The 12,372-nt window shown below is 36.2% G+C and overlaps 1 protein-coding gene across 8 annotated transcripts in view; it reads left to right on the forward strand.

Annotated features, from left to right (window-relative positions):
* Positions 1-12,372, forward strand: part of LOC141387116 (uncharacterized) — a 275,784-nt gene that overhangs the window by 213,471 nt on the left and 49,941 nt on the right. For 6 of the 8 annotated variants that reach the window (XM_073956273.1, XM_073956276.1, XM_073956281.1 and 3 more), the window contains 3 exons: positions 8,401-8,546; positions 8,942-9,156; positions 9,344-9,538. In XM_073956273.1, coding sequence (XP_073812374.1) covers positions 8,401-8,546; positions 8,942-9,156; positions 9,344-9,538 — 556 coding nt within the window. The remainder of the gene's footprint in view (positions 1-8,400; positions 8,547-8,941; positions 9,157-9,343; positions 9,539-12,372) is intronic. The other 2 variants (XM_073956279.1, XM_073956278.1) reach the window with 1 other exon arrangement.

Consider the following 12,372-nt stretch of genomic DNA (forward strand, 5'->3'; position numbering starts at 1 on the left):
TAACTTGCCATTTTAGTATGTGCCGGGAAGCACATTATCTCAGGAAGTATGGACTTACTCTGGAAAAATGTGTACTGATATTGCGTTGTTGTGGGTTCGAAGCGTCTATTATTTTTTTATACCCTACACCTTGTGGTAAGGGGTATTATGTCTTTGTGCATTAGTTTGTAACATGCAAAAGGAATCGAAATAGACCCATAGTTTCTTTTATAGTCCGGTCAAAATAGACATTGAAATAGCAAAAATTCCCACAAAGCTGAATTTTGGTGGAGAGCTAGAGTTTGCCATTAGAAGCAACCTCCTAAAAGTCCCCATCGATCCCATGTGTGCAAAAAAAATTATTCGGGGTCAAAGGTCAAATTTTAAGGGTTTTTTGGTTTTCGGATTTATTTTTTGATAACGGTTGATCTAATCAAAAAGTGACTAAAGTAAATATTGTAGACAGAAAAATTATCTACAAGTTTGACCTTTACAATTTTTTTCCTAGAAGGAACCATTCATGAGATATAGCTGTTCTAAAAAACACATGATTTTTATGCACTTATAAGGGAGATATGCACATATTCAGACGAACCGGCTAAAATAAGCGAAGTAATCGGGTCTGACCAACAAATATAAATATAGTTTCTTGAAGAGCGAGATTATAGCTATCTTCTAAAAAAAATTTTAACAAAATCGGAGGGTGTTTAGTAGAGTTATTCAATGTTAGAGTCATTTTATACAAAAATAGCCCATTTAACCCACATGTATAATCGAAAGCCCAACGGGAACGACCCCAACGAAAACTCTCCGATTTTTTTTCAAGTTTTGTCCGAAGGTAGGGTTTGTTGCGCTGATTACGGAAGTGTATAATTTTCAACGGTTGCGGATCCGGTTCGCCGGTTATTCGACCCGAAAAGCCAAATTTAAAAACCGGGTTAGACCCGGTTCTACTGAACCGATTACTGCAAAGTTGGTATCGTTTGAAAGCTTACGGAAGTATCTAACACATAGTGTCGTTACTTTAACCGGCTCGTCTCATAATGTACTTACGCGGCTAATTTTTTATTTGACCTTTAGATCGCGATATCTCGAAAATGGTAAGTATTTTTTAAGTATCATAAAGACCACTCTTGTAGACAATTATTGAATCTACAACTTTTACTTTAGCCGGCTTTTGCTAAGTCTTACCGTTTTTGAGAAAAATTAAAAAAACTGAATAATGCCTCCAAAAATGACCTTTGACCCCGAATAACTTGTTTTGCACACATGGGATCGATGGGGACTTTTAGGACGTTGCTTCTAATGGCTAACCCTAGCTCTCCACCAAAATTCAGCTTTGTAGGAATTTTTGCTATTTCCCCCTTATACGCATGTCTATTTTGACCGGACTATTAGGGATATAAATAGAATCACTTTCTGAGTCGATTTACACATGTCCGTCTGTCTATCCATGTATTTTAGTAAACAAAGTACAGGTCGCATTTATTGTCCGATTCACATGAAAATTGGGGAAGATAGTTTTTTGGCCAAAGGACTCTATTTATTTTGGTAAAAACCGGTTCAGATTTGGATATAGCCCCCATATAAATCTTCGCCCGATTTAAGGAATTTGGTGCACGAAACACGCTATATATGTCCGATTTCAATGAAATTTGGAATGTGCGACGGAATTTAGTCTAGAAATAAGTTTGCCAAATTATATAGAAATCGGTACAGATTTGAATATAGCCCCCATATATATATTCGCCCGATTTAAGGCATTTGGTGCACGTAACACGCTATATATGTCCGATTTCAACTAAATTTGGAATGTGCGACGGTATTTAGTCTAGAAATAAGTTTGCCAAATTATATAGAAATCGGTTCAAATGTGGATATATGTAGCTCCCATATATATTCCCGGTCGATTTTAAGTATTTGATGCACGAAACGCGCTATATATGTACGATTTCAATAAAATTTGGAATGTTTACCGGGATTTGGCCTAGAAATAAGTGTGCTAAATAATATAGAAAGCGGTGCAATAAAATTTTGAACGTTTGCCGGGATTTGGCCTAGAAATAAGTGTGCCAAATTATACCGAAATCGGTTTAGATTTGGATATAGATTTGGATATAGATAATATTTATTTATTTATTTATTCAATCCATATACTAATACAAAAGCCTTCAAGGCCAATAAATAGTATTAACAAAATATTAAATTCCGAGTAGAAATAATTATAAATTCTAATTCTTAATGAGTGTTGGTATAATTGGCTCCCCAGCCATTAAAAAATTAAAATCAAGAAAGAGAAAAAAGTATAGCTAAAAAAGTGGCCAATAAGCAGCAAACATATAGTCTGTTCCAGAACTGCAAGAATCTACTAATTTTTACTATTTTTGCCGATAACATAAAGTGAAGAATGCTATCGTAGTAAAAAATAGTAGCTTCTTGCAGGTTCTGGAACAGAGCAATAATTACAGTACAATAAGCAAGGTACATGTCGAGTTTCAATATTGCAACCAAACACCATAGAAGTCATTTAATAGACTTTCATAGACTCAATAAAAAGCGGGAAAATTGTTGTTACATAGCAAACTTCATGGAAGACAAAACAAAATCAAGCAATAAGCACAAACATTGTGAGCAAGTCTATATTTCAGGTTGAGAAGTAATATGATTCAGCACTTTAAGCCGAAAAGCAATCATTTGAATGTGAAAAAACTCTCAGATCAAGAGGAAATAATTCCATAATATTGCAACACGTATTAAGAGCGACTTTTCAAAAGTAGAGTTGTATATTCTAGGTATAAAAAGTTGTGTATTCCTCGGTGAAGAAATAAAGCTAAACATGTTAGCCAATGAAGCAGGTGTACCAGTCTTAATTAGTTTGTGAAAAGTGCGCAACAGCTTACAATTGACAAATTCCTCGAAATCAACACCCAAAAAACTCTCAACATAACTAGATATATGTTCACGGCGTTTCACACCAAAGACAAACCGGGAAACAGAGTTGACAATACGTCTCAGCCTCAATAAATTTCGTTCTATCGTACCAGAAACCACTTCTAAGCCATAATTGATACAAGGCATGAGTAGAGCTGAAGCTAGTCTTCGTTTGACCCATGTAGGAAGGTATACATTAATAGAATACAATCTAAAGACTTTCCGCTGAATAGAGTCGATGTAAAATTCGAATGAAAGCTTATCATCTATAATAATACCAAGGATTTTGTGGGAACCTACGAAGCTGATCCGATTCTGATCTAGAAAAATATTGAAGTCATTAGCTTGACTTCCAAAGAGCAAAAGAGCATTTTCAGAGCACTATTGACTAAATCGGCCAAGACAACAATTAATTTCATTCTAGAAGGTACCAACAGACGCTCTAGCATCGCGGAAAACCAGGAAAACATCATCCGCAAACAACAACGGTGTGCAATGTGCACCATTAAAGCAATCAGCAATGCAATCAGCAATGCGACGAACAACAAGGGTCCCATTATAGACCCCTGGGAAACACCACACGTTCGGGAAAGCAACGTAGAATACTCTCCATTATAGTACACAAATTGCGATCTATCACTCAAGTAAGACATCATTAGCTTGCAAGCATTAACGGAAAAATTAAACTCATTTCTAAGTTTACGAATCAATAAGTGGTAAGAAACAGAATCAAATGCTTTGGTAAGGTCTAAAGATACAACTATAGTGTTCATGTTAGCATTAGCATTATTTCTAATCATATCAGTCATATAGAGTAATAAACCCGTTGTACTGTGATTTCTACGAAAGGCAAACTGACCATTATACATATACCTGCTTACATGTAACATTATTTGATCCTTCATTATGTGCTCACACACTTTAGACAACAAAGGTAGAATTGAAATAGGTCTGAGATCGTCGTAGCTGTTAACAACATTACCTTTCGGTATTGGAACAATGCGAGCTTTTTTCCACTGTAAAGGAAAGACGGAAGAGGTGATAATGGAATTTATTAAGTCTAAAATATAATCAGATATATAGGGAAAAACTAGTTTTAAGAAATCCAGTGGTATTTCATCAACTCCAATAGATTTGGATTTTATTTTACTAAGTGCTATGACAATATCGTCGACGTAAACGCAGCTAAATGAAAACCAGTATCAGACCCATCAAATTCAGGGAAATCAATACCTAGAGTTTGAGAATTATTACCAACAAACGCAGCATTCAAACCATTAACATCAATATCAAAAGCAATATCATCTCCACCAAGACATCCTGATCCCCTCAGGAAACGCCACAGAGCAGTTGAACCCATTGCATTGAATTTCTTGGAATAAAACTTTCTGCGCTCACGCCGAATAACAGACTTCGCCTTATTACGATACCTACAAAAGACTTTCCAAGACTCGCGACTCTTGTTACACTGATAGGCTCCAAAAGCTAAGTCACGCATAGAGCGAGCAAAAGTAATAGAGTTAGATTTGAACCAGTTATCGTTAGAATGTATCCTTCTACGAACCAAAGGAACAAACTCAAATAAGTCCATTATAAGGGAATTTATGATAGAACATTTAACATGAACATCACCAACGTTTAGCAAGTCAAAGTCGAAGTTAGATAAGCGCAGGTAAAACCCATCCCAATCAATGTTGGAATAATCCCGATATTCAACAAATTCAAGGAATGTGGTAACACCAATATTAAGCGAAGCGAATATAAGTGAATGATCAGAAATAGCAGGACAAATACCTTGACCAGATTGATAAACAATAGAAGAGTCACTGACTAAAACAAAATCTATCAGAGAAGTTGAACCATGCGACACATCAAAGTGAGTAGGCTTGGAATTGTGTAATATTGACAGATTCAACCGGAAGCAACAAGAACGAACATATGCAGATTTATGGAAATCGAACAGGTTACAGTTAAAGTCACCAACAATCACTAGATTCGAATACCTCATGAAAATATCTGAATGTTGATCCTCAAAGAAAGAAAAATCACCAGGAGGAGGCAGATAAACAACGCCAAACAATACCTTTGAGTTACCGGCTGAAAGCTCAATAAAAAGTGATTCACATTTGCCCAATCTAGATAAATTGAAAACAATTTTGTATCTGATAGAATTAACAACATAAATAGCCACACCACCACCCCGAGTTCCAATCCTGTCATTCCTCACAAGTTAATAACCTGGAATATCAACCATACTATTAGAGATATCAAGCCTCAGCCAAGTCTCAGAAAGTGCAAGGATATGTAAAGGAGAGTCACATAGAATCGACTTTAGCTCACAATATTTAGTAGAGTTATTTGAAGGCATTATACTTCTGCAATTTAAATGTGCGATATTCAATTTGCCATGGCATGTGCTAAGAACAGAGTTTATGTAAGCATTGCTGCTTATCACAGGCCCAAAATTAGTGTCAAAAGACATCAAAAGTAAAAAATAAGTAATGGCGGGGAACCAAGTATATAAACAATGAAAAAAATATATTTCTTAACTTTCTACACATCGTAAAAACATATAAAACTTTAAGGCAGCTGATCAACAGCATAATGAGATCAAAAATACTTTTACAAAAAATTAAGGAAAAAAATATTATTCAGAAAAATCGAGCAAAATATAATGAATTACATAAAAAGGTGAAAAAAAGTTCAAACATCTCCACCTTCAATATCATGAAGCAAAGCATCACATTGACTGGCGCTATAAGTGTCTTCTTTGCCATCAGGAAACCTTAGCCATGCCTTAAGAATATCAGTATTCAAGATTTTGAACTTAGACACCATCTTCAAACGTTGAAGTTTCTTGCACACAAAGTTCAAGCGTGCAGCGGCAGGAGAGAAATGGTCGTTAAGATAAACTCGACTAGTTAGACCAACACCCTGGGTACCCAATAAGTAAGAGACTTTAAGGTTACGAGTTTTAAAATACTCCTTCATCAGTAGGTCGCGCTTAGCTACTTTGTTCAATTTAACAAGAATTTGTTTTTTTCCGATTTATGTAACATACGTGATTTATGTCCATGCTGGTGACAGGTATATTGTAAAATGTGCCCAGAGCAATAACAGGCGCTTCTAGATCGTCTATACCCTCTGGCAACCCTCCAATCAATATATCTAAACGATTTATCCTCTTGTGCATAATGTTGTCTTCCTTCTCCAGAGCTACACATTTAGCCGAAGTTGAAGCTTCAACACGACGGACATTGTCATTACATCTACCAATGTCTGCTCTCATCTCAGCCACAAAAGAACTAACTTCCTGCTTAATGTCATTTAACACCGTTGTAAGGCGATTCTGCTCAGCCTGGTAGTTCAGCATAAAGCTATCAAGTTTTGTAGTTGACATTTTTAAGGGTTTTTTAGGTTTTCACGATTTTGCTTGGAAACCGCTAGTCCTATAGAAATAGGACTAAAGAAAATGTTGTAGCTATTCATGTTCTCTACATGATTGACCTTCATGATTTTGTAGGTTTTACCGTTATTGAGATATAGAAGTTCAAATTGGGACAATGCATTGACTGTATCGCCTCCTTATAAAACAATGTCATGACTGCAATTTCCCAACCTAAACTTATATACATATATCGAAAATGGTACAACCTAGGAAAAAATACGAATGCAGATCTTGTAGAGAATTTTCACAGCTAAAAGATTCTCTCTAGTCCCATTTCGATAAGACTTGCCGACTTACTTAACAAAAAAGCTAAAAATGTGACCTGAACATCTACATATATATCTCAAAAATGGAACATATCATAACGGTCAATCCTCTATAGAATTTTCACAGCTACAACATTTTCTTTAGCCCCATTTCGATAGGACTTGCGGTTTCCAAGCAAAATCTCGAAAACCTAAAATAAACCTAAAAATGTGAACTTGTACCGCGATTTATTTATAAATCACCTCCAGCGATTTTTTATTGTTTTTGGATTTTTCTCATCTATGACCATTGCTGTTTCAAAATTTCCAAAAACCTCACAGGTGTTAGCGGTTTTCACCATGTGACATTGTTATATAAAGTAGCGATACAGTCAATGCATTCTCCCAATTTGAACTTCTATATCTTAATAACGGTAAAACCTTCGAAATTATCATAAAATGAATCAATCTTGTAGAGAATTTTCATATCTACAACATTTTCTTTAGTCCCATTTTGATAGGACTTGCAGTTTCCAAGCAAAATCATGAAAACCTAAAAAACCCTAAAAAGGTCAACATAAAGCGCTCCGGCTATTTTTTTTTTTGTTTTTTTTTTGATTTTTTTCATCTATGAACATTGTAGTTTCAGAATCCGCAAAAACTTCCCAGGTGTAAGCCCATTTCATTTAAAGTTGCTTCAAGGGCCCCGTGCAGATGTTTTAACCTTCAACTAACTAAAAATCCTAAAAGAATTTATTGGTGGAGATTCGCAGATCATGGTCCTTAAAACTCATGGTCCTCAACTTTAGAGGGGCCTGTTTTTTATATCCCAAGTTTTAATCGTCCTTATGGACGAAATCGTCCTTATGGAGAAAGGCCAAGATAAGTCCTGGGATGCCATGTTAAATCACGCCAGAACCGTTGCTTGATATTTTAAGGCCTGCGTACATAAGCTGCCTTGCTTGTTTCTGATAAAAGAATAAAAAAGAAAAGGGCAACCCAGTTCGAAATTTGCTCTTTTATTATGTCAAAAATGAAGCAGGAAAGCAAGACAACCAGGCAAAGCAGCTTATGTACGCAGGCCTTTACATCCACTATCTCAGCCTAAGGAGAAGGATACTTAAATCAAAATGCACACACTTTTAATTCAAAAACTAAGTACATAAATGAGTTTTCATGGTAATTATGTTAGATTTTCATTTCCATACAGCAAATACAAGCAAATGTTAAATAGCAAGAGAACAATGTTTTTAAAGCAGGTTCAGGTACATATTAGAAACACCTCAAATATCACGAAAAAAAATAGTTGGTCAAGCGATATTGGTTTTATTAGCAATTCTGCTTAAATTTTTGTTAAATATTCGTTTGAAAGTTAATAAAACAAATTTATAAAGTGTTTCAGTTGTGCGTATAAGCGTTGTCATAACGCATACGTCAACAGTGACAAATTTCAAATACTTCAACCTTCGCTTTGATGCAATAGTTTCCATTCATTTCCAATTTTAACGATGATAATCCTTATCAAATCTAAAATATGAAAATAATTTACACCAAAATAATATTTTAAACATTTTTCTCAAATGACATTTTGCATGATTGATTGACTTTTAATGGTGAAGTTCAAAGTATGTTTGTTTTATTAAAAAAAAACAAAGACAACAACAATAAAACACACATCCACCGCACACTAACCCACTCACCCCCCTTCTCCCCGCCAGTACAAAACCGTCCCTCACCAATAATTTTAAACGCGTACGTAGTTGAAAAGCCCTGAGTGGTAAATTGAATTAATTTAAGTTACAGGGTTATGCAGGATGTGGCAGGCAACAGTGAGGCCATCATATTGGATCGTCTAACGCCGGGGACACAATATTCGATTGTTGTCTCTGCCGTGTGGCTGGGAAAGAAGTATCGCAGCCGTCAAGTTATATTTAGAACATTAGGCAAGTATCACAACAACACAAAAGACAGAGAATGAGAATGAGAAGAGCATGACTGACACAATACACAAAAGACTAAATAAATTGTCGAAAAATATGGCCAGACAACAACATCAACAACAAGCTGGCTAAATAATACAACACTAACAAAATTAAATGCTTTTGTTTTTTTTTTATTTGGTACAAACGACCATGTAGTGGTCATTAATATAATGAATCCTTTTGAATAATAAATTTACTGCACACACAGGCACATTTAAGAGACCAATAATATACACATCTACACTTTCACAACTTGTGTGAATGTGTGTGTGTTTATATTGGTCTTGGCCTGTCTGTTTATATAAGCCTGCTATGATGAATAATTTTTTAACATTTAATACCGAACATATGTTTAGATTTACCCCCCAAACCCTATGCCCAGCAAGACAGTGGTGGAGATGGTGGCTCCCTGATAGCTAGCGGAGGAACTAGTGGTTCATCAAACTCAGTGGGCAGCGTTAATCGTGGCAGCAGTAGTGGCAACGGCAGTGGCAGTGCCTATAACGAGGATGGTGTTACCTCCACTGCAACAAATTCATTATCGCATGGCACACACAGGGAATTGCCAACGGTAAGTAACCAATTCGTTTCTTGGATTATGCTTATTGAATTTCCAATATACGAAATGAAAATTTCCTACAAAAGTCATGTCCCTAGTTCACCATAAGCTACGGCACATGTTAACCTTTTTTGTGATTTTTCTTTTTTTTTTCTTTCTTTTTGTTCTTTTGTCTTTCCCTTATAATCCTTCACTTTAGATACGAGGTGTCGAAATTGGCATTGTCCTCATCGTTCTGATGGTGTGGGCTGGAGCGATAGCCTTATTCTTTAATCGTTGGGGCAAAATCCGTATGCTGCTGCCCTATCAGCCGGACTACAAACATGAACAGCTAAAGGTTCCTGGTACTGGTGTCTGCAGTGGCGGCGTTTGCAATGGCCAACATTCACATCAGGTAGAACAAAGCAAAATATCATAATTCACAAAAAAAAAGAAAGCATTCTGACACTTACACACAAAGATACACGAGTTCACCCATAGACATGTACAAACTTATACAAATATTTAGTCATCAGGTAACCTGATAAGGAGTTACCCAACCATTTATCCATTCATCCATCCTCCAGCCAAGCAGCAAATCAAGCAACAACAATGACCTATATCCTTGGTGATGGTGTTGTTGTTCTTGTTCTGTGATGGAAACACCTAAGTTGCGATTTCTATTCAAAACAGCATAAGTCTCCCTAGCGCCACACACAAACACAACAAAGAACAAATTGTTGTTGTACTTTACATTCATTGGAAACATCCGTTCGTTCATTCATTCATCCGTCCATCCATCCAACCATCCATCTCTCATCTCTGGGAGATTCGAGAGATTTTACAAACAAGCAAACAAAACAGTTGTACAAACATAACTTCTGTTTTTTGTTTGTTACGCCTTGAAGATGCCTTTTTTCATTTGCCTTTGGATGAATCCGTTTGGAACAGTCTGAACAATCAGCAAAAATAATTGAAATTCCTTAAGGGTGATCCAGGCTGCAGCAGGAATCACAACAATTTCAAGTTGTTGTTGTTATTGTGTTGTGTTCTATGTACATTCTTCAAAGGAACAACAAACCTAGGCGTCGATGAATGATGAAAGATATGAACAGTGATTCGAGTTGGAACACATATGTATGTATGCAGGGGATAGGAGAAGTCCCTAAAGGACTTAAAACAAAAGCAGGAAGATATATGTACATATTTGTCATCAACATATCCCCTTAATATGTTGAAGTGTTTGGCTTCCTGAGGGAAGTTTTTGATTGTTAGCATTTTTCATACGAAAAAGACATTCGTAGTGTCAGGCACTTTCTTGTAGTTGCCAATTATTTGTTGAAGTTATGCGGTAATTTTTAAATCCAATCAAGATAAAGGAACTTAGGTCACAAGGGGACCCCTACAAATAAGAGTATATGTCACATTTCTATTGAGTGAAATATTAAAAAGTAAAATAAATGTAGTTTTTGGGAGGGCAAAAGAAAACGTATTACGGATTACACTGTGAACACAAATTTTGGGACAGAGATAATTCCTCTTGGGGAAGAAAGGCCTTGGTGAGTATATTAAGAAGCCCGAAGGACAAATCGAATGAGGATTATTTTCGTAAAGGACTTCGACCTTATAACCCGCTTCCTTCAATGTCCTTTCCGTCCTTTATTTTAAGAGCCGCTATAAAAGTACCACAAGATGGCGATTTTCAACTTCGAATTGTTCTGCAAAAGTGTCGCTCAGAAAATTTTAGGTACGGCTCTCATTGACAACTAATCGATTTTGTCGCGTTTTCGTGGTCGTTTTGCGCATTTTCCCTGTTTTTGTTCAGAAAAAGACTATATTTTGTTTTTTTGTACATTCGTTACAGAACATACAAAAACACAAAACACAGTTTTTCTGAGCAAACAGGGGTAAATGTCAAAATCGATTAGTTGTCAATGAGAGACGTACCTAAAATTTTCTGGGCGACATTTTTGCAGAACATTTCGAAGCTGAAAAACGTCATCTTGTGGTACTTTTTAGCGGCTCTTAAAATAAAGAACGAAAAGGACATTGAATGAAGCGAGTTAGAAGATCGAAGTGCTCTACGAAAGTAATCCTCATTCGATTCGACTGAAGATATGTCATCTCAAAAATAAGCTAAAGCAACAGCGAACAAAGATATAACGCTAATTCCTGATGGCTTACAGAGTCTCTAGCAAAAACTTCATCACGCCATAACGCAGAAGTTCGACTCACGGCGGATCTGTCCTTCGGGGTTCTTAATATACTCACCAAGGCCTTTCTTTCCCAAGAGAATTTTCCGTGCACCAGACTTGCACCTCCATTTTGTTGCACAGTGTTATTAGAAAATTCGATTCATATCACCCACAAGAATGTGACTCAAATGTTTTAAAGAGAACATTTTGTCATTTTATGAAGATGCGTATACGTGCTGTCAGAACTTATACGCAATCGTTGAAAGTTTCAAAAGCCAAAAACCCTATTTTTGTACTTCAAAGTCGATGGACCAACTCTAACAAGTAAAAAATGTCGGCTTGCCGACAGAGATATACCCTCAGCCTATGTGAATTGAAACTTTCATATACCGACTGATCGAATGCTGGCTACACAACCAAAATCTTTTTCCCCAATAATTAGGTATTGAGGAGGATTTCAGTATTTTGTGGACCTTTTTGGACATTTGACAGTACAGACAAAAATGCAGAATAGAATTAATGCTCAAAAGTGTTGCGGAGGAGGTGCATTTTATTTTGAGAGTCATTTAATTTCGATATATCGCGTCCAATAGTCATTTCAGTTGGACACGGTTTTTTTATCGCTGAAACAGGACCACAACGAATAGGATCGGCATAAATTTCCAAATGACCTTCGAACAGTCGCTAAACTGTACTTAAACAAAAACTTTTTCGGGGGAGATACCCTAAAGAGGATGTTAAACAAATTTGGACAAAAAATTATGAGATCCGAAGTTTGCACCAAATCGGCTACTCCGATAGGTACAGGAAATTGTGGACGCATATTGCCGATCTTCGATCTTAAACCAAATTGGTTGATCAGTTCGAGAACAATAGTGCACTGCAGCCACTACATATGGTGCCATTGTGGTTTTTTACAACTTTCGGAAACTTGACCTTAACGATTTTGACCTTAAAGATAAGATTGAATGGATTTTATGTCTTCACAATTATTATTCTTAAAGATGAGAGCTACAACTTTGCCTCCACGAGTAAATCAAAATGGTCCTTTTTG

Source organism: Musca autumnalis, unplaced genomic scaffold, assembly GCF_047663935.1.
Source record: "Musca autumnalis isolate F117 unplaced genomic scaffold, ASM4766393v1 scaffold_5, whole genome shotgun sequence".
Lineage (NCBI taxonomy): Eukaryota > Metazoa > Arthropoda > Insecta > Diptera > Muscidae > Musca > Musca autumnalis.